The 26,030-nt window shown below is 49.8% G+C and overlaps 7 protein-coding genes across 7 annotated transcripts; 4 read left to right on the top strand and 3 right to left on the bottom strand.

Annotated features, from left to right (window-relative positions):
- Positions 1-33: 33 nt before the first annotated feature.
- On the bottom strand, positions 34-1,462 carry J7337_005558 (uncharacterized protein; the record flags this gene model as incomplete). The annotated part of the gene is made up of 2 exons (XM_044823234.1): positions 34-1,145; positions 1,417-1,462. The coding sequence occupies 2 exons, from the start codon at positions 1,460-1,462 to the stop codon at positions 34-36; spliced, it is 1,158 nt and encodes a 385-aa protein (XP_044681725.1).
- A 1,120-nt stretch (positions 1,463-2,582) lies between these two features.
- J7337_005557 (uncharacterized protein) lies at positions 2,583-3,677 on the top strand (the record flags this gene model as incomplete). Its single annotated transcript, XM_044823233.1, has 3 exons — positions 2,583-2,630; positions 2,749-3,630; positions 3,663-3,677. The coding sequence occupies 3 exons, from the start codon at positions 2,583-2,585 to the stop codon at positions 3,675-3,677; spliced, it is 945 nt and encodes a 314-aa protein (XP_044681724.1).
- A 5,543-nt stretch (positions 3,678-9,220) lies between these two features.
- ACU15 (Transcriptional activator protein acu-15) lies at positions 9,221-11,945 on the top strand (the record flags this gene model as incomplete). Its single annotated transcript, XM_044823232.1, has 2 exons — positions 9,221-9,701; positions 9,754-11,945. The coding sequence occupies 2 exons, from the start codon at positions 9,221-9,223 to the stop codon at positions 11,943-11,945; spliced, it is 2,673 nt and encodes an 890-aa protein (XP_044681723.1).
- A 1,601-nt stretch (positions 11,946-13,546) lies between these two features.
- J7337_005555 (uncharacterized protein) lies at positions 13,547-14,726 on the top strand (the record flags this gene model as incomplete). Its single annotated transcript, XM_044823231.1, has 4 exons — positions 13,547-13,639; positions 13,746-13,925; positions 13,981-14,094; positions 14,196-14,726. 4 exons carry the CDS (start codon positions 13,547-13,549, stop codon positions 14,724-14,726), a joined length of 918 nt encoding a protein of 305 aa, XP_044681722.1.
- A 466-nt stretch (positions 14,727-15,192) lies between these two features.
- On the bottom strand, positions 15,193-17,221 carry J7337_005554 (uncharacterized protein; the record flags this gene model as incomplete). Its single annotated transcript, XM_044823230.1, has 4 exons — positions 15,193-15,942; positions 15,995-16,131; positions 16,181-16,902; positions 17,040-17,221. The coding sequence occupies 4 exons, from the start codon at positions 17,219-17,221 to the stop codon at positions 15,193-15,195; spliced, it is 1,791 nt and encodes a 596-aa protein (XP_044681721.1).
- A 463-nt stretch (positions 17,222-17,684) lies between these two features.
- J7337_005553 (uncharacterized protein) lies at positions 17,685-18,448 on the top strand (the record flags this gene model as incomplete). The annotated part of the gene is made up of 2 exons (XM_044823229.1): positions 17,685-17,864; positions 17,915-18,448. The coding sequence occupies 2 exons, from the start codon at positions 17,685-17,687 to the stop codon at positions 18,446-18,448; spliced, it is 714 nt and encodes a 237-aa protein (XP_044681720.1).
- Positions 18,449-18,742: 294 nt separating this feature from the next.
- J7337_005552 (uncharacterized protein) lies at positions 18,743-24,220 on the bottom strand (the record flags this gene model as incomplete). The annotated part of the gene is made up of 1 exon (XM_044823228.1): positions 18,743-24,220. The coding sequence occupies one exon, from the start codon at positions 24,218-24,220 to the stop codon at positions 18,743-18,745; it is 5,478 nt and encodes a 1,825-aa protein (XP_044681719.1).
- Between the last annotated feature and the right edge of the window lie 1,810 nt (positions 24,221-26,030).

The raw sequence follows: 26,030 nt of genomic DNA, 5'->3' as shown, positions 1-26,030 counted from the left end.
CGACCTTGAATGATAGAACCTGAATGTGCTCCGTTAGTATCCAGTTTGGAAAAATGTAAGATGACGGCATACATCATTCTTGCCCACAGCGACGAAATCGTCTTCAGATACTCGGATATTTCCAGCCCCCTCGACAAAGGCGATAGGCGCATCTCCCATCACTTTGCGAGCCACATCGCCAACCGTGCTGCCTTTCTTGACAAGAACGCAATCGCGGAAAACAAACTTGGAGTCCGATGCACCAGAACTGAAGGTGGAGGTATTCCGGACGGGGAAAACGGGCACGAGACCAAGGAGCTCAGCGGCCTTGGAAAGGACTTGAACGACACCGGTAGACCCAAAGCGGTAAAGTACCATGTCCTTGAGATTCTCGATTCGATTACGATTTTTCTCGTCGAGATCTTTGAGGCCACCGCCGGTTGGGTCGCCTTGCTCTATAAGATCCTCCTTGGTGTCGATAAATTCGCTGCCTTCGACATATTTGATGTAGCCCTGTTTAGCCATCTTTCGCAAGAAAATCTCCGAGATGGCTGAACATAACACAATGGTATTAGGATCTTGCTGCTTGGCGATTTTGGAGATGTTTTTATCAGCGTCTGGGTGATCGATTTTGTTGAGTGCGATGACTGTAGGGAACTTCTCATCAATGAAGGCATTGACGACCAACTCTACGGTCTCATTGGACCAATCCTCCAGGGGTTCCTTGATGCCGCAGCGATCAAGAGCACGGTTCACAATAGTCGATGTTGCACCGTAACCGGAGAACTGTGCTTGCAGTGTTTCTGTAGCGGTTGCCTTGATAGCCTGATGCCTTCGTCGGATGGATCCCCATCGTTGCATGAGATTGCCGAGAACCCAAGCTACGATTTCGCTTCGTAGCCAAGCAATGTCCACGGAAGGATCATAGCCTCTTGTCTCCTTTCCTTCAGCATCGACAGTACCCGAAGCATCGACAACATGAATCAGAGCATCGGCATGTCGTAAGTCATCGAGAAACTTGTTCCCCAGGCCTCGGCCCTCATGAGCACCGGGGACGAGACCAGCGACATCGAGAAGCTCAATAGGTACAGAACGACGGCCCTCAACGCAAGCTCCATAATTGGGTTTGCATCTGTCTGATACGTTATATCGGGCACAAGCACACTCTATCTGAAGATAGCCGATTGCACGCTGGGGGTCAATTGTGGTGAACCTAGAAAGGTCAGCTCTCGCAACAACCACGAGCTTTCAGGGTTATAGGCTCCGAGATGGAGAGCAACAGAAACATGTAGTTAGTATAAGGCAAGGGTGAAGCATACGGGAAATTGCCTATTTCATTTCCGATCAGCGCCAAATTCTAACAGCTTTGGCCAGGGTCTGTCTACCAACCAACTTTAGACGAAGCATCAGTTAAGCTGTTGAGCGTAGAGCTCTTACCAGCCGAGGGCTTTCCCACGAGGCCGATGAGGGGATCGCGAGGCATGACGAAGAAGCGTATTGCCCAGTCCAAGAACTTGATAGAGGCTCGACTGAGGGTAAAGTCGCTAGATTCAGCCCTAATACAAAAGACCAGGGTTTGCTTTCGTGGTTGGAGTCCTACTGATGTGGAACTTGTCTCTGACAAAATTACAGCAGAACACTGATGTGCTGATTGATCATTATTTGGGTATGTTATCAAAAGGGCGAAAAGACTCTACCGTCGATATGATAACTACGAAGGAAATGAGTGTACGTGACTCCAGTTTCATCGTATGAAGGCTTCTCGGCGCAAAATCAGTTCTCGGCCCAAAGAGGCTGAAGTGGGTCTAGTTTCTGTGGTCGGTGGTAATAGCCCGGGTATTGGATGTCTGTCTGAACCTTTCTATATGTCTCACGTTTAGGTTTGTGGCAAGCGTACATAGTAGCCGACATTCTCTTGTTTAAAAAGCCTGAGAGCTTTTGCATTTTCCCACCTCAACTTATCCCGGGATCACTTTTTTGGACCATGGTTTCAAAATCAACCTTGCCAATCGACATTTTCCCAACCTGGGCACGCTTGAATGATGTGGAATTTACCAACGCCAAATTGCAAGAGACGGATGGAAAGGGAATTGGCTTAGTGGCCACCAATAACTTGACAGCAAGTGTAGAAACATGTGGACTTGAAGGAGGGGAGGAAAAGCCAGAGCCAGAGGGCCAAGTTTGCAATTCAGATGGGGAAAAGGTCGAAGGAGCTAGGGTAGAGACTCATGGTCATGCCAACAACCACCTAGGAAAGATACTACAGGTCCCTCATGATTTGATCCTTTCAACCGCTTCCATCGAAGAGTATTCCAAGGTCGATCAAAACTTTCGTCAACTACTTGACTCTGCAGGACATCAGGTATGTCGCTAAGCCAGAAGACATCTGTTCTCCAATACAGCAATGGCCAGCCCTAGTCTCGGAGCGTGCACTAACAACCGCTGACTGTTCCTCATCAAAGTCGACCCGGGCAGATATCATGCTGTATCTCTTGGCACATCTAGTTCTCTCCAGCCGAGATACTTCGAGCCCAAGAGACCTTGTGCCAACACCATGGACAGAGTACCTGAAGTTTCTGCCTCGTGATATCCCAGTCCCAACAATGTGGTCGGAACTTGAGCGAGCTCTGCTCCAGGGCACTTCGCTAGAGGTATGTGTTCCCACAAACACGCGAGAATAACCAGACCCGAGGATTGCGGAGCCGCAGGCTCTCTGCTAGAAGAACGATTTCCCCGCAACGGAACAAAAGGATTCTGACTGCACTGTAGGCTGCACTAGACGCTAAGCTATCGGCTCTGAACAAGGAGTTTGATGAACTCATCGAAAGATCATCAACTCTTCCGTTTTGGAACTCGTTCTTTTGGGAAAGAGAAGCGGTGACTGTTGATAATTGGGTATTGGTTGACGCGTGGTACAGATCTCGATGTCTGGAACTACCGAGATCTGGACACGCCATGGTTCCTGTCCTTGACATGGCCAACCACTCACACTCACAAACTGCTTACTATGACGAGGACGACGAAGACAACATTGTCTTACTCTCTCGGCCTGGTATGGAAATATCCATTGGAGACGAAGTGAATATATCCTACGGAGAAAAGTCACCCGCAGAAATGATCTTCAGTTATGGGTTTATTGACCACGAGTCCACTGTAGAGGAACTGACTCTACCTCTGGAGTTGCTGGCCGACGATCCATTAGGAAAAGCGAAACTCCACATTTTTCGAGGGTCGCCAACTATTAAGCTATCTCGATCAAACGGGAAAATAAGCTGGCAATGTCCTTTCGTCTACTTGATGTGTCTGAATGAGGAGGATGGTCTGGAGTTCAGGGTCCTCCAAGGAACAAACGGGGACCGGGAGCTAAGGCTTTTCTGGCAGGACGAAGATGCCACGGCTCGAGCAGATGATTTCGGAGATCTCATCAAGGACCACCCCCTCTGTCAGATCTTTAGGCTTCGAGCTGTTTCGGTCTTGCATGAAGTCGTAACCGACCATCTCATGCAGCTCTCTTCCGAGATTTCCCATGATGAACTTGAGCCGTTGCGCCGGGCCGGAAAGATCAGAGATGGCCGCCTCCAACTGGCCCAAAAGCTCAGAGAAACAGAAGCCAGTATCCTTGAAAGCGCTGCGGTAGCACTGGATGAACAGGTATGTACTACAATATTTCCTTTTCATTTCAGCACATCCATCCATGACCGATGGATGATGTGGTAAAGTCGACAAGCCAAGTGGCCCAGGAGATTATGACTTGCCACAGCCTGCCATACACGTAGCTATCTTATTTTTTTCGAATTCCCATGTTTCATGTATGCGATCCTGGCCAAGCAGCACTTGAAGCAAACACCCTGACTTCCCCAGATTCCCCGGAAACTCCCCCAGGTCCTCAAATGCCAGGGAACGTTCTCCGCATTCTTGGCTTACTAGCCTGTGTGTCCCGGAACCTACATAGCAGGAGGTGCTCGGTCACACACCGAGCTTTCTTTAACACATCTATCTTCGATACATCTGCTTGTGCGATCCAAAATGAGGTAAACGGCTAACGAGGTGCGTCATCGGGACGGTACAGAGGACCCATCTTTTTGCGGACGACCACGTGGTAGCATATCTCGGATCGATGGAAGTTTCCCAAGACAGGCAAGCGTTTCAACCAGCGACCAATGAAGAAGAGGATTTTAGTTGACCGAAGCACACCTTACAGTGGATGCTTGTCGGCTATTGTTGAGCATTGACATCCTGGTATTGTGGGGTAGCCGGCAATTGCTTCACCTCCTTAGGTACCTACTGTCTGTATGTAAATCCTTGCTTCTCTCTCTCTCTGCAACATGAATGGTCCCCCTGTGTGACGAAGCTATTGCGAAACCATCACATTAGAATTCGCGTCACTTCTAGAGACTTCAGCTTCCTGTTCACCTATCGTACTGCTCTATCTCTTACAAGAGTCATAATGGTATTAACCCACGGGCAAGTCTCTGATGCCTAGGTAGTATATGCACCTCCCGCAGTATTCTCATCCCGTAATGTTGAACGCAATGTAGCCTCCTTCAACTTTCGGGCTAACTGAACCTCGAGATGGCATCAACTGAGATTCGGGCAAATTCCGTTTACAAAAGTCCATTGTGGGCTGAATCAATTAGAGCAGTACTGAGAATGGTAACCTCCTGCTTCTCCTAGCCGACTTTTTCTAGGATTCGCCAAAGCATTTGAGGGAGCTGTCTTGCGTATTAGCAGAGAAATACTTGAGCCATATCTTGCTTGAGAAGACAATGAACTCCTGAATAGCCAGTGATGTCAGATAAATCAGAACACTTTCTCATTGCTTTGCTTTGCTTTGCTTTGTAGAAGCAGACAGAGCGTTTGGGGATCTTAATGCAACATAGATGCCGTCCTGGCCGTTCGATTCACCCGCCGCCGAGATTGTGGAGGAAAAATGCGTCCCTCTGTTTTATTGTACGGGTCAAGAACAAGGCCCATCGAGATTGCTTATCCTAACAGAGCAATGTACATCCTTTCGGTTTCCCCAGATGTTCACCAGGTTCAGATCCCGTTGAACATGATCTAACTCCCGGGCGGTTCTCGTGGAGAAACGCGGAGAAAATGATGCCACAACAGTCGTTTATTAGCCACACACCTCTATCTTCACTAAAAACACGCTATATCACCGAATTCTCGACATCATCACATATACGCTATACTCCCTCGACAAATTGCACAAATTACTATACAAGCCCCTTATAATTCTACTGTATAGCGAGTATAAATAGGAGTCAGGGATGTGTCATCCCTGTAGCAAGCTCTCATTGCCCCAGAGAAATGGCGGCTGAATCAAAGAGACTACAAAATGACGGGCTGAGGGTACCCATGGGTATAGACGCGTTGTGGCACAAATCTTTCGTTGAGCAGCTAATTGAACTTTTCTTCAACTTACAGATTGTGTTGTATACCTAAGATCACTAAGCCTGGGTATGGAGAAATCGTCTGTGTGACCAGTTGGGCTGGAGATAGACGTGGTGATGATGCGCATGTTGTGAGCGACGCCTAGGTACTCTGTAGGTAAGAAATGGTTGAGTTTGTAGTTAGAAATTTCCCCTGATAATGTGTTTTCAGTGTGTTAAAGAGGTGGCATGTACGATTCACGATTCCCACAACGCAAGAACCATAGACAATTCGGCTAGGTGCCAATTCGTGCTTGGGCTTCGGATTTAACGGCATCGGCCCCTATTGAGGATCCTAGAGAGGAATTTCCGTTAGTTAGAACTCCCCGTACATGATTATGTTCGATCATAGCTCGAGATAGTCAGGCGTTGTTGAGAAATAAGGGCTGTCTTCCAACAGTCTCGTCGTCAGTTTCATACCCCGAATTCAAGGCAGGTCCATTTTGGCTAGGGCTAACTAGCAGCAGGGTACGCTACAGTTAGCTGCGGATCAGTGATCTGCGACAACTAGGTCCCTAGTCAACGACTGCGGCTCCGAGGTGGGTCTTTTGCGGTTCCCCCAGGACAGGAGGCTTGAAGCTAAGCCTGCTGGAGAAGGGATCTCAGGGCTGACAGTGTTTGGCATGCAAATCAAGGACGTGGCCTGCTGGTGGTTGTGCTTCGAGATCAACTGGAAGCTCGGGGCGCATGGCAATAGGGCGGGTCACGGGTAGGAAAAGGCGTCCGTTAATGAGGTTCGACTCAGCTCGTGTTGAGCAACCCGCAAGCCAGTCGATGAGCTCCTCTTCACCTAACGCAGAGTTACACCGGAGGCGTCCACCGCGGTGAATGTACTGTATACCGAAATTTCTTGGTGTAAGTTGGTCCCAGCTTTGCGGAGCTTCCAATTTGTTAGCCTCCCCCCTTTATTTCTACTCTGTTACCTGTGCCACTGTTGTACAGTTCTAATATCTACAGTTCTGGATCAGAATAGTTGGATCTGCGTGTGCGTGTTTCTCAGCTGAGTCAGGAGCGTTATGAGAAAACGTGCGAGCTAAAGTGGCTTAATGGCCAGCCACATCTCTCATCCAGTTCACATCAGATACCCCAGAGTTCCCCGGGGGATAAATGCTGGGATGCCCAGGCTTATAATGCTAGCACATACAGCATTATAACCAGTTCATCTCACGATCAAATCTGGGGTTATCGTGGATCTTGGGTGAACTGAAGGGTCCATCCACGATCATGGTAAACACATGCCGTTGTGGCATCACCTTGTTCACGATCTGTCTCGTGAGATGTCCAGAGACCAGAGGCGTGATAGGGGTGTATGGATGGGGTGGTTAAGTGCCTGCTTAGTTACTAGTCGAAACGGGAGCCGCTCTGCTTCTGCGGCTCCGTATGCCAGCAGCCAGTTGGCTGGGACCTGTTTTCAAAGATTGTCAACTCAGCCAAGCTAGTGAGCGCTATGCGCCAGCACTAATATCAACCTCGTGGCTCGGCGGCATCGCAAAGAAGAAGCATTGGCCTGTAAGCCGCGCGTATCAAAGAACTACAGGCTTTGTTGACAACGGATGTTGCGAAGACGTGAAGAAAAACTCCATGGTCGAAAGGGATGTCGATACACCAGGAAGTGACTCGGGGAGTTGACTATGTTCCGTGGGAGCCACAGTCCGTACTCCGTAGGCCAAATGTAACTATCATGTTGAGCCGACAAAGAGTCAATGGAAGGCCTATTAATCTGGGGTAAAGGACCCGGACCATAGCAACTATGTACAACTAATTGGATAAGAAGCGGCCAGTGCCGGGTGGGTGTGATGCCATGGGCTGTTATGAACATGTCGGAGTGTTCTAGAGTTTTGCGAGTGGTGCCATTTTCTTACCCCAAGCCAAGGGTCACCGGTCACCATTGGCTGAGCAAAGAATACCTGGAGCTGAGAATACCCTCCGTATCCAGTGCTCACTTTCATATTCAGCTCACTTTTCTTCTCTTGATGGAGCTTTATTACTCTTTTACTCTTTTAAAACACTCGTCTCCTAATAGTGGTGCTGAGGAAGTCAGGGTGAAAGATTGTGTATCCATTGGCAGTTGATATCTAAGAGCCAGGGTTGTCGATATGTAAAAAGCAACTAAACAGAGCAAAAGTGGTACTCGGGACCATGTACGGAGTATGAAAGCGTATGAAAGAAGCTCTTTTTCTTCTTAGCAAGGTACTTAGAGCCCTGGCAGTTTCTGTGTTGGGAGCTCGTGTGAGCATGCATATACCAGACTCAGATTACAGCCGACACTTGCAGAACAAAACAAATGCAACATATTGCAACTCTATCGGGTACTAGTGAATCACGCATATGGAGAAAACTTTAGTCTCAGATGAGAATCCTAGCATTCATCTATCTGCCTTTCCGATTCTTCTTCATACTTCCTCTTCTTGTATCCTAACATTTTACGGCCATGGACTACTCTAGTAAAGAAAAAGGCTCTAAATCTCTCATCACTTTTGGCTCTCAAGTCTTCTCGTAAATAAGAAGGGGCAGTCTTGCTAATGAATCGAACTGAGTCGAGTTGAGTTGTATCGATGTTTCTTCATTTGTAGTATCAATGCTCAAGCCCACGTTTTCGTCTACACGCCCCCACTAAAGCGGATTGGATGTCATCACGCACGCCGCCAAGCACAGCATCTCCCTCACACACAAAGGGTGCTAAATGGCCGCTGCGGCTGTATGTACTCCATGTACCTCTCAGCTTAACTCGTTAGCGTATAGCATATTTCGGTACCTCTCGAATGTCGTTTCTGGAAGGGTGTGAACGAGCGTTGCCAGAGTGGTGAGGTGAGTGAGTTGGATCGAGTCACATACATATTTTCCCCAGTGGGAGCCGCTCATGCTCTCGCACTGTAACAGGTAGGCCTTCTTACCATTTGATTCTCGGCATTTGCACCTCTACAGTACGGCAGACTTCAAGTCCCTGAAGAGTAAAGTGGTATCATAAAGTCGTGCACTGTATCCAGCGTCATGATCCACGCCTGCCCAGGCCCATGGACCGGGACTGACATCGGCGTTGACATTGACATTGGCATTGGATGCCAAGAGCACGCCCCCATCCCCAGGTTTCTCATGGTGTCTCGTTCGTTCATTGTTGAAGGTCGACCAGGTTAATCGAGAACAAGCATGGTGGCACTGACTGGCCTCTCCACTGTCCCTGGACCTCCCCCAGGATTTCCACTTCTTTCTCCACACCTGAAAGAGTCAACGACCGGGCCCCATTCCCATTCCCATTCCCTCGTTTTCTACTAAATCTTGCTCTTTCCCACCCTGAAGAATCTAAATCCTCTCATCTTTCCCACTTTCACGTTTGCATCTTTACCATTATTTTCCTTTTTATCTCTATTCTTATCTCCCTGGACTCGTATATATATATTTATATATCAGCCCTACCTCATTGTTCCTCTCTAAGATACCCAGTAGCAAAAAAGCGTACCTACTACCTACCTACCCGGCTACTACTTCACATTACCGCGTCTTTAAACCCCACCAACCAAGTCACTAAATCACAATACGCCTGTCCTCACTTATTAGTCCCGGTGCTAAAATCACTCGATAAAGACCTCGGCTATCACCATTCGACATTTCGGAATTTGACCGTTTCAAGGACACAAGACAATATTGTATAACGAAAAAGGAACACTGCAATAAACGAGCAACCCTGGCACCCACATCACCGACCAGTCTCCTCACTTCGGCAATTTAGCCGCTTGTTCCACCCAGGTCCCATCAACTCAACCCGACTCAAACCCTTCACCTACCTACACAGAACAACTTCCGCCAAGATGCCCGGAATTCTTCCCATGAAGGTGATCAAGGTGGGCACCAGCTCTCAGAGTCGCATTGCACAGGCTTGTGATCGTTGCAGGAGCAAAAAGATTCGATGTGATGGAATCAGGCCAACATGTTCTCAATGTGCCAACGTCGGCTTTGAATGCCGGACAAGCGACAAACTTAGCCGCCGCGCATTCCCTCGTGGCTACACCGAATCTTTGGAGGAGCGCGTGCGACAATTAGAAAGCGAAGTTCGAGAGCTTAAGGACTTGTTAGATGAGAAGGACGAGAAGATAGACATGCTCTCTAAAATCCACGGCAACCGATCGAGTCCTTCAATGCCGGCGAGCAGCCCGGCTGCACCAGAGTCCCGAAATGAAGCCCTGGCCATAAAAGAAGATACTTTCCGCGTACAAGCTGCACCTCTGTTACTTGGAGTTGAGAATTCCGACTCTTACTTTATGGGCGCATCTAGTGGTAGAACATTTATTGGTACTTGTCGCCATCCTTTCCTATGAGTCAACTCAACTGACACCCTCGACAGAGTCTTTCAAGCGAAAAATTCAAGAAACCGGCAAACCTAGCACCGACTTCAACCCAGAGGCTTTCCTGCATATCCAAGGCTGCAAGCCCCTTGGTCCCAGATCACCAGAGCAATCTTTTAGGCTTCCTCCTCGTCTCTTCTCTGACCGCTGTGTCAATGTTTACTTTCAAGAGTGGGCTCCTCTGTTCCCCATCCTCCACAAGCCCACATTCCTCCATGTCTACGAGGAGTTCGTCGCCGACCCTGAGAAGGTCAAAGGCAACCACAAGCTCGCGCAACTCTACCTCGTATTCAGTATCGCGGGTCTGTCATCAGAGAACCCTGACATTCCCCAGCTTACTGCCTGTGAGCAGCAATGGCAAACCTCCCTGGATGCTATTCTCATGGAGGATACTATGAACACCTTACAGTGCCTGTCCCTCGCTCTCCTTTACTGCACCATGCGTGCAGACTACAAGCGATTACAACACTACAAGGGCATCGCTGTTGGTCTCTCTCATCGCCTAGGCCTGCACCAGAGTCAGAAGAGATTCTCCTTCGGTGCTCTCACAATTGAGACTCGAAAGAAGGTCTTCTGGACCATTTACACTCTCGATTGCTTTTCTGCCGCCACTCTTGGCCTTCCTAAGCTTCTTAAAGAAGGGGATATACAGACCGAGTATCCATGCGATACTGATGATGAGTATGTTACTGAAAAGGGCTTCCAGCCTACACTTCCTGGTGAATATACTCGCCTTTCGAGTGCGCTAGCCTTGTTCCGTGCGACTCGCATCCTCGCCAAGGTGCTAGAGAAGAACTACCCCGCCTCAAGCTCCTACGAGATTTCGCTTCAACAGATGGCTGCTCTCGAGAGTGAGCTTGATGCTTGGTACGACCAGCTGCCTACCCATCTGCGACTGAACTTCGTCCAAGATAAGCCATCCACAGATGTGACTGGTAGCCGCTCACCATTACTGGCACTGGCCTACTACTACATTCGAACACTTATCTATCGTCCGGCAGTAGGCTCCAGTTTAGGCTCTAAGGCAGCCTCGGCCTTGATGTCAATCGGAGCGTCGAGCAAGCACATTGTTCAGATTGTTCAGCTGCTTGAAGAACGCGGTATGACCTTCTCATTTTGTTTGAACAAGACGGATCTGCTGGTTGTTTGTGGCATGGCGCTGCTCTACCACTCAATTGATCTCAAGCAAGACAGTAAACTCATGCGCGATGACGAACGATTGGTAAATGCCGTGATTCATATCCTGGATAAGACTGAGGGCTCTGGCTCGCTGGACTTCAAGCGTGTGGCTAGCATGCTGGTCAAAGTTGACGAATCCGATGTGTCGCCAATGCACACTTCACGTGAGGTGTCGATGCCCCCCGCGCCCGTCTCCAACCGAGGATCCCCACCAAGAGGAATAGTTACCAAATCCAAGAAGAAGAGCAGGGCAGGCTACCCCCTCGGTCAGCTCCCAGCCGCTGCAGCCAGCGAGAGCAACTTGATTGATCATCAGGAGAGGATGCGTCGCATGACGATGCCCTGCGTTGCCGACCAGCGACCTGAATTTTACCGTTCTCGGGGCCGTCAATCATTTGACAATCCTCAGGCCGAGGTTCCCGTGCTCCAGCGAGGACATCGCATGTCCATGTCCCCCAATCCAGATCGCAAGACTTCCCCGCTGTCCCGCAATCTCGACTTCATGCCCTTTGCCCACTCATCACAGTCACCACAACCGACTTCGCCGCAACAGACACGTGCACACTCCCATTCTGGCCCTACAAACCAGGCCCATCACACGATGGGGAGCTCTTCGGTTGCTGCCGCTAAGGTGAACGGGGTTTCAACGACTGAGTGGGAGACATTACTTGGATCATTGGATGGTGGAATGAACAACGTATACGATGCTATCTATGGCGGACAGGGCCTTGTCAACGAGAGTGCAATCGCTGTTAGCAATTGTGGAGATTGGCCCCCGGACAATTGGGACCTCGGCGGTTTCAGCATCGCCGAGTTTGGAAACAACCCGCAGCCTCCCCAGAGCGTTCTCAGCATGAGTGATGAGAGCCTTAGCTCGGGTGAGGAGGTCGGCCCCTCGGAACTTGGACTGAGCGTGGAGAGCGTTGACTATCGCAACCACATGGTGGCTCAACAACATGGTCATGAAGGATACATGATGCCCGACCATATGGAGACGTTTCCTATCTTGTAAGGGTGATGGACAGAATGATACCACAGGAGAAAGTCTTTGTATTCAACATGGGTCTGACAACGGAGTTAATACTGGGGACTTGAATTTTAATGATGTGATGAATGGGAGTCGGGCTGGGAATTGACTGGCAATGAGTGTTTTTCTATTGAGCGATCTACTTTTATTGGCTAACTATTATACCTGGGAGGTGAAATTTTGTCAGACACTCGGTATTTTCGAGACTCTTATCCTCTACAGAGGAAACAGGGACGTGGAATATGGATGATGGGCAGTTCAAGGACTGCCCTCGCAATACGGCATGCTAGATCATCTAGTTGTTAGTTCGTAACTTGCAAATGAACGAAAAGAACGCAGACAAACAAGCCCACCCGTCCAGCGGTTTAGAAAAGTGATACGAGTAGTTGATTCGCTTGGGCGGTTGGCTTTCAACGGCAAGGGGGCTTTTCTGACAGCTGCCCATCGCATGCATCTGAGTTTACCGGCTGCCCGGTCCTGCAGGAGATGCAGTACGTGGGAACGAGAATCGACGCCTACTCAAGCCCTCAAGGGAGGATTGGACCGGGTCTGACATGCGTTGCCGGTGTTGGAGAAGCCAAAGGACCCGGGATGCGGTCAGAGAAGCAAGAAAGCACCTGACCTTGAATGAGGGTGTCAAAATAAGTTGGTCTAGAGCCCTGGTTAAGATATGCTAAGTTTACCCAAGTCTTTTTATTACTTAGACAAGAAGTCCTAGTAAGTTTTCTTGCCTCCCCTTGTTGGTCGCACGAGTCTGAACCGGATGAGCACAAGATTCGCTGTAGCCGGTGTGCCTCGGGAAATGGCCCGGCCGTACATTCCAGTTAGACGCCTTGCAGTCATGTCAAGCTCGTGCCAAACACTACCTATGGCATGGCTCAGGTACCCAGGTCGTCGACTCGCTCGAAGCCAATTGAAGAAGAAAGACAGACACATAGGAATACTGTACTGTGGAGAGTCTAGAGAGTCAAGGTGGCTAGAGAAGCCCAAATGTGGCCGTGCAGAATACCTCTTGCTACCTATGTACGTTAAGTACTAATTCGTTCAGGGGCGGGATGACGTCTCCAGGTGAATCAGCCTGTCACGACACCCCATTCTGCTATCGTGTCTATCACGTTTCTATCCGAACAGTGGATCTGATGGAGAAAGCTCTATTGATCATGGCCAACGAAAGCACATGAGTGCCCTGCCCTGGTCTTGAGTTGTCTCCATAATCGAATCCATGACCTGGACTCTTCTGAATAAGAAAGCGTGTAGTATTCGTCGATCTGTTTGGTCATTTCAGTCATTCCATTGGCAGGGTCCCTATTGCGCTGCTAAATCCTCATCAACTTGGCTTAATCGGCTTCCACAAACATCAACGATGGAGGCGGAGCGACAGTCTTTAATCAAGAACAACGCCCAACCAGGGCCTGTTCCCCAAGGTCAGACACGCCAACGAGAGTAGAAGCCTCATGCAACACCGCTAAATTCACTTCATAACAGCGCCATGGGCCGCCGCCAGACCGTCACCACGAGATCCTTCTCGGCGACTCCCACAAGCAATTGCTCATCGCGGCGCAAAGCTTGATTGGCCTGAAAACACCATGGCCGCCTTCCGAGGTGCAGTCAAAGCTGGCGCTCATGCGATAGAGACCGATATTCATATCTCGGCCGATGGCGTTGCTGTGATATCACATGTAAGTTGGAGCAGTAGGTGGTTCGCTCTTCTCCATGCTAAGTATCTACATCACAACTTGCCTTGCCTCGCCTTGCCTTGGCTCGGCTCGTCTGACACTTGAGCAGGATGCATCCCTCAAACGCTGCTTTGGCATTGAGGCTCGCATTGGAGAGTGCTCGTGGGAGTATCTCAGCACTCTACGCACAGTAGCCGAGCCTCATGAACCTATGCCGCGGCTCAAAGACTTCCTTCAGTGGTTAATTCAGCCGGAATTGCAAGACATTTGGGTGGTTTTAGATATCAAGGTCTGCTGCATCTGCTCAAGCTCAAGCATGTGCCATAAGACGGAAGCTAATGCAGGCCCCCCAGCTGGACGATGACCCGGCAGAGTTGATGGCTGCAATTGCGAGGGATTTAGACGCCGTCCAAGCACCTGTGCCATGGGATCAACGTATTATTCTGGGATGCTGGAATGTAAGCTGCAGTGCCTACCTAAGCTGACACCCTTGGCACAGTTTCTACACTTTCACATAGGCGCCTTGATGATGTTGCATGCAGCTGACATGCTTCAACAGGCATCATTCCTACAGGCTGCGCGTAGTCAACTTCCAACCTATCCATTGGCCCATATCAGCACCTCCCTCTTATATTCGCACCACTTTCTGCGCGTACCCAACCTCGGCTTCAATCTCAACCACAAGACTCTCATCGGTCCATCAGGAAGACTCTTCTTACGCGAACTTGGAAAGACTGATAAGCTTCTTATGACGTGGACTGTCAACGAACCTCGCCACATGGAATGGTGTATCCGTCAGAATCTGTGTCATCCACGGCGCCGCAATGGAAAGATCGAGGGGCCTGCCTTGATAGATGGTGTCATTACTGACAATCCTGGTTTGTACCTCGAGATGTGCGAAAGGTTCGAGAACGAGATGGATGGCAAGCTCGCCAGACCAAAGCTGGCTCTCACTGAAAGGATAAGGAAGAAGGCTGAGACGGTAGCCGTCGTTATCCTGACGGAGACTCTGATGATGGCTTACCATGTTCTCAGAAGGATGCAGGGCAAGTTTGATTTTCTTCGAGACCGCCAGAGCTTGGACAAATAGTAGACGAGATATGATGTTTGATGACAGAAAGTGATGCCACTGCTGGCCTAGGTAACGCTTGACTTTGAAGACAGCAATAAAACTTGGACAACAACTTGCTGGCTTTCTGGGCTACGCCAGGCTCACAATTAGCACGAATGCGCCCACCAACCTCGACAGCCTTGGGTGTTCACAATCAATACATGCGGTCATGCATACCAGAACTGCCCTTGGGGGTCTAGCCATCACAGCATGCCAACGTATCAACCACGACACAGCAACCCGTGGATCATCAGAATTATAGTGACCGTCCACCAAGGTCTACCTGGTCATTAATCCTCTTGGGCTCAAGTAAACTCTGTGTTAAGATATGGAGTAATCCGCCCTGTCCTGTCTCTTGGTTCTAGCCGTAACGCACTGTGTAAAGGACAATAACAACAACCCAAACGCTGCTCATGACGCCCCGCCCCTGTCTTTGTATTCCCCTTCAGATTTCAACGTCAATATCCAGGTCTAGTGACCCGATCACATCGTCATCCATCAGCGGCTTATGTATAGTAGGGATTCCCTTCTCTTTGTGTTTCTCCTCCTGCAGCTTTGCAAGATGAGGTAGTAGTTGGGATTTGGCGGTCACCTTCGGTGTACTAGTCCCAGGAGTGTTAGTCCCGCTACCGTTGGCCGCTGGCTTTTGTTCCACTTTCTCGTTACCGTCATAAACGAACTTGGCCTTGGTCCTAAGTCGTCTTGACATGTCACCTTGATAGGTTTCACCACGTTTGAGGGCTGCCTCGATCTCCTTCGACTTCGCTTTTTCCTTCAACTGGGCCTTTCGTACAGCTTCCGCGTTCAATCGCCGGTTCTCTCGGTTACGCTCAGCCAGTCGATCTTGCTCAGTTTGGGCCTTGGGTACTTCGTTGTGCTTCGAGGAGCCCAGACTCGTCCTAAATGCTAAGCGCTGGGAACCAAGGTTGTCGAGCTCCTCCTGTAATTCTTCGGCCTTATCGTGCTCACCCCGTTGTCTTGCTTCCTCGAGTAAGTGAGATATGCGTTCTCGCTCGGCGGGGTCAAATCGCCTTTTCAGCTCTTTTATCCGAGCAAGTCGAGCCTTGATTTCCTCTGTGGTCCAAGAATGATTGATCAGGCCATTGATCTCATCAATTTTGTCCATAAGGTAAGCCTTGCTTGGGAGTATCACGCCCTCATTATGGCATGTGACCTTGTATCGATTGAGCTCGTTCTGTGGTGCCAGTTCAGTATCAATCCCATAAAATAATTCCAGTTCAACATACCTCTGTGAACTTTCCGCTTGAGGCAGCGATGAAAGGAAACTCCTTGATTGCCTTACCATGCGCCGCCTTGACATACTGATCTGTGACGAACGCACCGTTGGGCCCCTGAAGAGCATAGGGGCGACTGGTCGTGAAGCCTATGAAAAATGTTAGTCCTGCTGCTGTATTGTACTCATTGTTACAAACCTTTGATGGCTGCCATACGATACTGCTCAATGCCACTTTCGGGATGCGGCCCAAGAGCAATACGTATATAACATCCAGTGATAGCCTGCTCGAATCCAGGGGTGAAGCAGACCTGAGCGAACTCATTTCGCCCCAATCGAACTCGTTCATAATCGCGTAACTCAGCTGGCGGTTGGTCGCGATTTTCGTCGGCATCAGGAGTTGGGGAGCGTCCGCGATTATAGTCATCGTCACTGTCCTCTGCCCCAGAGTTGCGTCTGCGTGGAGAGTAATTATCCTTCCGTCTCTCGAGATCCTCCCGTCGACGTGCTTTCTCTGCCTTAGCTTGGCGCAAAGAGTCCATCGCGGTCTCCCTCTTGCTCTCTGTGCGCGGCCGTGATGCCTTTCGATCGCCATCTTCCAGCTCCGCATTTCCAGCACTGCGTTTCTTTTTGACCTGTTTGCGCTCCTCATTCTCCATGTTGCTTACCATCTGACGGAGCAGGCGGTTCTGTCGCTGACGCTCTATGTCCGTCATACGCTCAGCGATAAGCTGCTCTCGTTCGAGTTCCGGCAAGGCCATGATCTCTGCCTTTTCCTTCTGACTCTTGTATCGACCATCAATAGGGTAGGCCTCATCGTCATCCTCTGCAGCCGCTGCTCGACCTCGCGATGGTTCGTCGTCGGAGTCAGATTCGTCCATAGGAGCGGACTCAAGAGAGTTTGGCGTTCCTGGCGCAGACCTAAATCACGATAGGTCAGCATACTGTAAGTATATCACAGTGATCTGGAGGAGCCGCAAACAGGATGCGGATTAGGGGGCCAGGACAGTGTTCAAGCTCCAGATCATCATGCTACCAATTTGGGGGACATCACTCACGCCTCGCCCTCCTCCTCGGAGTCATCGTTTCCTCGTCGCGACTTCTTTCCCGCCCCTTTCTTGGAACCACTTCTTTTTGCTGGAGGCGGCGATGGCGATCCGCCCCTGCTCTCGTTGCCGGAGGCTTCATCATCGGAATCCCCACCTGCGAGAGCGAGAAGCTCGTCGTCGACGTCAGACATGGCGACCTTGTGGTGAGCCAGCAACGGCACAGAACGCAATGGCTTTAAAAGACAACAATCGTATCCCCAGGCGCAACCGCGTTCTACGCGTATTAGGTGAACCAGGTGTGAATTTGGCAAGGGAAAGGGGTCGAGAGAGATGCGTGATCGTGCGCGCGGGGATTGAGCGATGAAAGAGGCGAAAGTGGATGGAGGAGAAGAGGATTGTGCGTAAAGCAGAAGTGCACAATAGCTTCTCCTTGAGCAGCTTGTTCTGAATTCGTGGTTTCCACCCAACACCTCATTGGTCAAGGTTATGTCATACTGCTGCACGTGTGTGGCTAGTGCGACGGGACTGTCGGAGAAGCTTTAGTCCGCTCTCGGTGAGCAGTCCGCTCACCGAGAGTGTCCAGGCTCATCATTCGATTTTGGGGCCCGCCATCAATTGATGATTGAGAAGTAGGTCAGTCTCTGTGTAACAATTATGTCTTTATCCAGGACTTTTGCCAAGCCTTTGCGCTCTCTCCTCGTGCGATCAACACCTAGTCTTTACAAGCCATGTGTTCGCACCATCGCCACAGCTCCAGCTTCAGACTCAACGTCTGGGTCTCCCAAGAAACTCAAAGCACTCACCCAGGAGCAACGTGATTTTCTTGACTCAGCTGTAGGACTTCCGACACAAATTCGTTTGATTGGTGACTGATATACTGGTAGCTTCGTGTCAACCAAGCTGGTGAACTTGCTGCAGTCCTCATTTATGCTGCCCAGTCACCCATCCTTCTTCGATCAAAGCCTCATCTTCGCAAGCTGATGGCGCATATGTATGATCAAGAAGACGGTCACTTTAAGACCTTCAATGACCTCATTCACAAGCATCGCATTCGCCCTACTGCTCTGTACCCTTTGTGGTCCGTCATGGCTACCGGTCTGGGCTGGTCTACTGCTATGCTCGGTTACGAAGCTGCGATGGCTTGTACAGAAGCTGTCGAGACAGAGATTGGTGGCCACTATAACGAACAAATTCGGACATTGTTGGAAATGGTTACGCAATGGGAAGCCGAGGGCTACGAAGTGGGCGAGGAGCTATCAGATCTCGTCAAAACTCTCAGAGTGATACGAGACGAAGAACTGGAGCATCTCGATCATGCGGTAGCGCATGATGCACAAAAGGCAGAACCTCATTGGCTTCTCACTGGCGTCATCCGCGCAGGTTGCCGAGGTGCTATCTGGGTAAGCGAAAAGGTTTGAAGCCACGAATCAGATGTATTATAGTTGTAATATAGGCCTACGCGAGGCTCCATAGGTAAACATGTATGAGTAGGAACTCCGAGATAGAAAGAAACATGAGCACGTGAGAGAGGATGGCCGCGCTTGTCGAATGCTTCCCATGAATAAAGTGCAAAACCACCTGGTCAAACTCCTTGCCATGCCTTTTGCAAAGTTAGAGTCAGAATACACCATCTCCAGGACAGCAGGGTCAGGGTCACTGCTAGTTGCTTTATTTTGTCAGTATTCTGCCGTACATTCGAAGAGCTGGACTTACTAAATTGCCAAGGGGGCAACGCCATCGACTTGGTAACCCCAGTTCCCGTTTTGCTCTTCCGTAAGGAGCCAATCATAAGGGAACTGCACGATAGTGCCCTGGACCATATTTAAAAGCTCTTCAGCCTGCCCCCGTGATGGCATGTCGTCAATACTAAAACCGCGTCGGCTATTCTTAGTAGTTGCACGGCGTCTGCGTTTCACTGAGCCAAACTGCCCCGGTGGAGGGGCATTAGTATCTCTTGAGGATGGTTTCTCAAGCGTCGAAAAAGTAGTGCGCCTCTCTCTGTCCTTGGTACCTGTCTGCGGGTCAAGGTATCTTCCACTACTGCCTCCATCGAAGGCAGGGAATGGGGTGTCTCCGGGCGAGTAGACTGGAGATGGTGCCTCTGTATGTTGATGTGCATCGGGACCATTCTCATTCCCCAGCCCAGTGGTGGGTCGTGATGATATAGCCTCGCCGTCTTTCATTGCTTGTTTTTCATCAGCATCACGCTGGCTCTCGTCAGGAATGACAATTTTGATTCTATCCTCCTCATGGTGGCCAAGAGGGAGCTTCTCGGCCATTCTTCCGACTGCCTTCTCCGCTTCAGTTTCAACGGCCTTAGCCATCACCTCTGGTCCTGGTGCACTGACACCAGCACCACCCGCAGTGGATCCACGATGTCTCGAGGATGGAGGGAATTCCGAGTCTTCACCTCTTGATCGGCCACCTTCCATGCTTGCCCGGAACCTCTCACCGTAGGTCGTGTACTCTCGATATTCTGCCCAAGTGCTCACTTCGGAATCCGGCATGCAACGGAATACTCGGCGATAGAGCTTCGTGTTGTTTTGAGCAGCTCGGTTCCAAATTTCGTCAATAAAGTTGGGGTTGACTGGATCTACCATACAGTCTTTGTCAATGTGTGCTAAATGAATATCTGCGGCCATCGGATGGAAAACACCATTAACCGGTTTTCCCGTTTCGGGATCGAGATGTAGTGGAGGACCGCCAATGTCAGTATCGTCGCTTATCGGCAAAGACGGCAGCTGTGCGGGACGGGGCAGGCCAAGTTGATCCGTAGTGCGACGATTTAGAGCTGGCACGGGGGGGAGGCTGTCGTTGTGGTTTCCTAGGTCCAGATATCGATTATCGGGCTGGGGAATATGTGACTGTGTTTCCTTGGGTGATTGCAGTGTTCCCTTGCCTTCATTGCTGATGTTGCTAACAAGGACTTCACGTCCGTTGATGATAACAGAATCGCGGCCGGCATCAAGGCCAGATTTCTCGGCAGTCTTCCAACGGTCAGGCCCATAACCGGTAACGTCCAGCTCATGCTTCACCTTATCCTCTGCTTGATTGATGACAGTACTATCCACTTCTGCATTACTGTCGCTACTGCTGCTGCTACTGCTGCTGCTGTCGTCTTCAATCTCAACTGCAGCATCTAGATCATGGTTAATACTTGGAATGCGTAGGTGATCGGGGCGTTTCGGTGAAAGCTTTGAGGAATCGGCAGGACCACCATTCTCTTCGTTATATATATCCTCCATCTCTTTCTCGAAATCTTGACGGTCAAGCTCTGCCTGGCGCTCTTGCTCAAGTATTTCGTCAACGTCGAGGCCGAGATGTTCTCGCATCAGTCGGAGTCGGAGTGTGTGAGCAAAGCGGCCAACTTGGTACGGTCTTCCAGCCATTGTCGAGTTGATCATATCAGTATCTCGAACGATCGCAGCACACTCCGAATCACGACTGCCAAGCATTGATCGTTCATTGATATTGGCGGAGCCGATAAGGGCGACGCGGTCGTCAACGATAATTGTCTTGGCATGGATGTAGAGTTGCTCGGTGACAAGGACATCGTTACTCATGACTCCCCATTGACGAAGCGAGTAGAAGGCGATGTAGTCTTCTGGCTCAATGCCAGCGGCTCGAAGCCTGCCAAAGATAGACTGTTCGCCTCTACAAATACTAGCGTACTGACACATCAAGATCAGGCGAACACTTGTACCCTCCTGTTCATCGACTGTATTTTGAAATCCAGGCATGAGGGGAATAACAATAACGCAACGCCAGTCTTCATCATTCTCGTGAGCCCGTATGATTCGTTCAACAAGAGCGTCACCGATACGGTTCACGATTCTGGTGTTATATGCCTCAGTACTGGTAATGAAAAACTGGTTTTCCATATAGACAAAATGATCTGACTCCTCGATCATTTTGATGTATGCATTCTGAATACTGTGCTCAGTCTGTTCGATCCCCAATGACCAAGTGGTGGCAGATCGGAGAATTTGGACTTCGCAAGTGCCAGTTAGACCCAGCTCCTTCAACTCATCTACATTAGCGTCCGGCGGGGGGAGCAGGAATGGTAACGGGCGTGTAGGCTTCCGTCCTCGGCGAAGATAATTCCAACGCTGGACAAAGTGGCGCGTCAAGTCTCTCGCAGGTTGGCCCACAACTTGCATAGCAACATCATGCCAGGGCATGCGAGGTACCTTGCTTCGGTCGTACATTTCCTCATATGGCTCGTTGAGCCTGAAGAAGTCCTGCACTCGAGGATTTGAATAATCCTTTCCGGGGAATAACTGGCAATGCTCTGCATCCTTAGGTGTCTCAGACATCTCAAATCCAGTTGGTTTGTCGTCGACGATAGGATGCTGAGGACAATCCCATCGTCCAAAGCACAAATCAATTCCTCCAACAAAGGCTACATCGTGATCCACGATGCAGATCTTCTCGTGATGAGCGAAGAAGAATTGGTTCTTCTTGAATTGGTTGGGGGACCGTTGTACAAAGATGTTAGGGTGGAGGTTCAACAATGACAACTTAGTATGCTCGGAATTTATCGGAACGGCAGCTTCGACGTTTCGGTATACTATGACAAAGACTTTAACACCTTCCCTAGCTTTCTTCTGCAGCAGTCTATCCAGTCGCCATTTCTGGCTGATAGCTGCTGGTCTGCGCATGTACAGCTCGGGGCTTAGCCACCAATCGTGGATGTAAATAACATCGCGGGCCATATTGATAGCTCGAGAAACGTTCCACATATAGTCGCGGCCGTCGACGAGCCATTGGGCAAATACATGATTTCGCACAGGAGAGAAACTGTCAAATCGTTTGTTCTGATACCAGGGAGTTTGCTTGAGCATCTGGTTGATGGAGTCCTCAAACTGCTTCATCACGGATTGGTTGCGGGAGAAGAGGCGGACCTTGCGTTCGGATGAGCGAAGAGTCATGGTGTGATGTTTGTCAGGGGGTGCCTCCACAGTCAAATCGATCTCAGCCTTCTTCTCAGCGGAGCCAATCGCCTTAACCTTACTTCGCTTCGAGGAAATACTGAATTTCGAATCGACTAGGTACACATCAAAAATGTTCATGTTTTCGGGGGACTCCACGCAGACGATGTAGCTCTGTCGTACCAGGAACCATTTCCGACTGTGTCGAGAGATAACCTTTGCTGGTGTCAAAGCACGGCGAAAGTCTAGACCCTTCGAAGGTTGGATATGAAGGTAACACTCCTTTCCGTGGTAACTACCCTCGGCGGCGAGGCGAACGCCAAGTGCCGAGAGTTCGAGAAAGCGACAGAGTCGGTTGCTGTCAGCTCTGAACATTAGCCATCTGATCATCTCAGACAAGTACTTTTCAAGAATACGCCGTTGCTTCTCAACATAACGTTGTCTCCGCGTTGCCATGTCCATAGCAGGCATTCCTGGACCCTCTGGGTTGGACATATCCCCAGGATCGGTAATGCCTGTGGATCTGCGCCTCGGGCCCATTCCCAGGAAATTGCGAGACTTCCTTCGTGGGAGGCCACCGGGATTTTCGGGGTCACTGAAAATGCCGTCTCCTGCTGCTTCAGTTGCTGTACCCTCGCCAGCTGTCTCTTCTTCTCCGCGAATCCTCGCTTGATCTTCTTCGTCGCTTTCTTCTCCCTTCTTGCGAGCACCGCGAAGATAGGGGAAGGCCGAATATGGAAATTTGGGTTGCTTCGGCCGGCCACCCAAGTCCATGCGCCCTGGCATGTATTTGTCGTTGTTGATAGCAAACTTGTAACGCAAATGTAGATTGTAGATATCTCTAAGCGTTCGAGTTACGGTCCAACTCATTCTGCTCGGTCCGCTTCCGTATTCCAGTTCTATAGTGAATAGCCAGTGTCGGTCCTTGTCGTCATCCTCCATGGGAGAGCTATCGGTAATGCGAAGCTTGAGCTGCTCAAGAAGAACTGGGATCCTCTTATTCCCGTGTTCATCTCTTTGTATCATGCTAGCAAGCATAAGAACGGCGGGAGCACCAGCCCTTAGTTCGGCCATCAACTCGGCCGATTTAAAATAGTCAAAACGGTCTTCTTTCTTCTGTCGAAGGAGTTTGAGTGTGTTCTTGACTTGCTTCCACTTCTGAGCACCGAAAGTAGACGCACGTTCAGAAGTGAAGAAGGGACGTCGAGGTGTCATAGCATCACCATCCGAAACCCCTCCACCACCAAAAACGGTAATTCGGCGGACGTGACCTGTTCGTCGTCCGACCGCTCCAGGGCTCTCGACCTCATCAGTTTCCTCGCCATGGTGTCGCACAGCCGAAGTCATCCAAGAGTTTCCTCTACGGAAAGCCATGCCCAAGCGGTCTCTACCTTCGCCTTCGGAGACACCATACTCAGGGACAGTTGTATCGGGCATACTTGCACGGCGCTTAACCAGCTGGTCGAAGCTATCCAATACATCAATGTCGCTCACAAAGCGCCGAGGCGTTCCGGGTGTAGAAGTGGTTGCCTTCTTTGTGCGGCGCATCCTCCTCTTCTGTTTCTTTTTCTTTGATTTGCCGTCTCCGGGGCTGCCCTCATCGGCTGTTTCCTCGGCGTCGGCATCGGCGTCAGTGTCCTCCTCTGTCAAAGTGCCAGGGATTCCACGGCTCGGTCGCGTCGGAGAGTTGATGTTTGATTGATTGCCTTGACCCGAAGGTCCAGCTACAGTAGATGACTTTGGTGTCGACACGCCACTATTGTTGGTGAGAGCCTTGAGTTTGGACATCAATGAGGCACCACGAGATTTGCCTGGGGTTTCTGGCTCTTCCCATGAATTGCCTCGCATAAATGTTGGTGGCGTATCGACGCCATCTGCACGGGTGAACTGTATGCTCGGCCTCGAGGGCGCCTGACTATTGTCTTGTCCGTCACCGTCAACGGCCAGGCCAAAGTCTCGGTCGCTGATGCCGTGGCCCTTGAGCGACTTGGTTGAAGCTGGGGTGGATCTTGGTATGGCTGATAAAGGTGCCTTGCCGTGACCGGAAGCCAATTCGTTTGAGGCTGGCTTCGTTTCTTTGGTCGACCCTGGAGGGTTTGACAAGGTTGTAATCTTAAGACCGACAGGAGGTAGGAGAGTATCGGAGGTTGATTTGGAAACAGATGGGGGACCAGGTTGGAGATTCGGGTCCTCTGGGGAAACTGAACGAGGACTGATGTCCATGGGGGAGACATCCCCATCTGGTCGATGTTGCGTCATGACGAGTTGTCGCTCTCGATTCGAAGGTCTGGTGGTAGTCTTATCCTATACTACCTAATTGGCAAGGACAACGGGCAAGCTGAAAAAAGGTATTATGTGTTCAATTGTTGCAGTCACGTAAAACATGCTGAAAGGAACGGAAAATAATCAAACTTGGAACTGGCGATCTATGTGCGGTCGTTCTTTTGTCACAAAGAAGCACAGAGTGTGTGGTTCGTAAAGGGGGTCTTCAAGCGTCGCACGCACGTATGTTGGTTGCACGGCGAAGGGTGGTGACGAACTAAGCAAGCGGTCGATGAAGATGGATGAATGGAGGAACAGCCGAGAGGATCTCAGTACTGTAGTCGAAAAGTGTTTGCTGTACAGCGTTATCGACGCCGTCACGAGACTTGTGTCGGACAATGAATATCGGGATTCAGAGGGAGTTTGACATCCTTTATTCATCGGGGTCCATGTACCAAAATTTCGGGAAACAAGCAACCTAACCCTTGTCAAGTCAGTCGCGGATGGAAGATCTGTCCAGGTTTCGCTGCGCGTTGGAGATGGACAAGCAAGAATCGAGCTCCACTGAATTTCGAGTCTACCCGGTAAGCTTTAAACTAGAAGCGGTATAGGCTTTAATTAGAGCATCCTTATTTGCACCTGCGGTGCGGAAAGGGCGATGAAGCCCACCTGAATAATCCCCCAAGTTGGGTACTCAGTCCCAAGTTCCAGTGCTAAGGCAGGAGGAGGTGTTGCGGGTGTTTAGACGGGTGGGTTTCAGGATCTAATTAGTCTGGCAGATAGCTTCCATCCATGACCGCCATGTACGCATCTTGACAAGATCCTCGTATAAAATACCTAAGTACCTACCTCATGGATGGGTTTCAGTGTGAAATGGCGATCAACATTGGGTTGATACATTAGTAACTTTTCTGTGGCTGCGACTTGAACGGTATTTGTCATTATTCTATAGCCTCAGTGTTAATCATTTAACGGTGTCTTGATCACGATGGTTCCAACCGCTTATTCGGGCCCTGGATGCCCCCCCCACCCCCAAATACTATACCTAGGTCAGAGGAAATTAATGTTAAGATTAATCAAATCGCCTCTGGGAGTTGATATAACCCTTTAAATACGTATAGAAGGAAGCTGCCCTATGTTCTTCTCGTCCCTGTCGCTCTAAAAAGATGTGCGTGGAAACAGACTAATGTATTGACTCGTAAAATACTAAGTATACCTAGGTAGTTAATTATCCTGGTGCTGCTATATCTCGTACTCTTCCACTAGATTTATGTCATTTACTTATTATAATCTCTTCTTGCATAGACAAATCACCTTTTTACCTACTGTTACCGTAGTACTGTTGACCCATTGTGACCAATACCATCTCAAGTTCTCTATTAGACCTATGATTTGATCAGTACAAGCTCAGTTTAATCTTACTGTCTCCCAGCCATATAGTAAATATTGACAAAAACAATGTCCTCTGTCTTTGCCTACCTGCAGCATGAGCAATCGGAGTTGACCAAGAAACAAATCGCACTTGTTTCAACTGATATAGGTTTAGATGTTAAACTTGTATCACCAATGATGGCCATTCATACTATAAGTCGACGTATTAGTTGCCGTAGCCAGCGTCTTAGTCAATGCACAGGCGGACAAAGGACAGACCCACGGTTCTTTCACCAAATACAAACCACGATCCTTTCGGTTTCTATAGTTGCCTGCCCGCCACCCTCAATAGCAATATTGCAGACACTTCATCAGGCCTGTACTTTTCAACTCAGCAGCAGAGTTCCGTCAATACGATTGAGGTTACCCTATACAA

This window comes from Fusarium musae, chromosome 4, assembly GCF_019915245.1.
Source record: "Fusarium musae strain F31 chromosome 4, whole genome shotgun sequence".
In the NCBI taxonomy this organism is placed as follows: domain Eukaryota; kingdom Fungi; phylum Ascomycota; class Sordariomycetes; order Hypocreales; family Nectriaceae; genus Fusarium; species Fusarium musae.
This window is presented reverse-complemented; position numbering and strand designations above follow the sequence as displayed.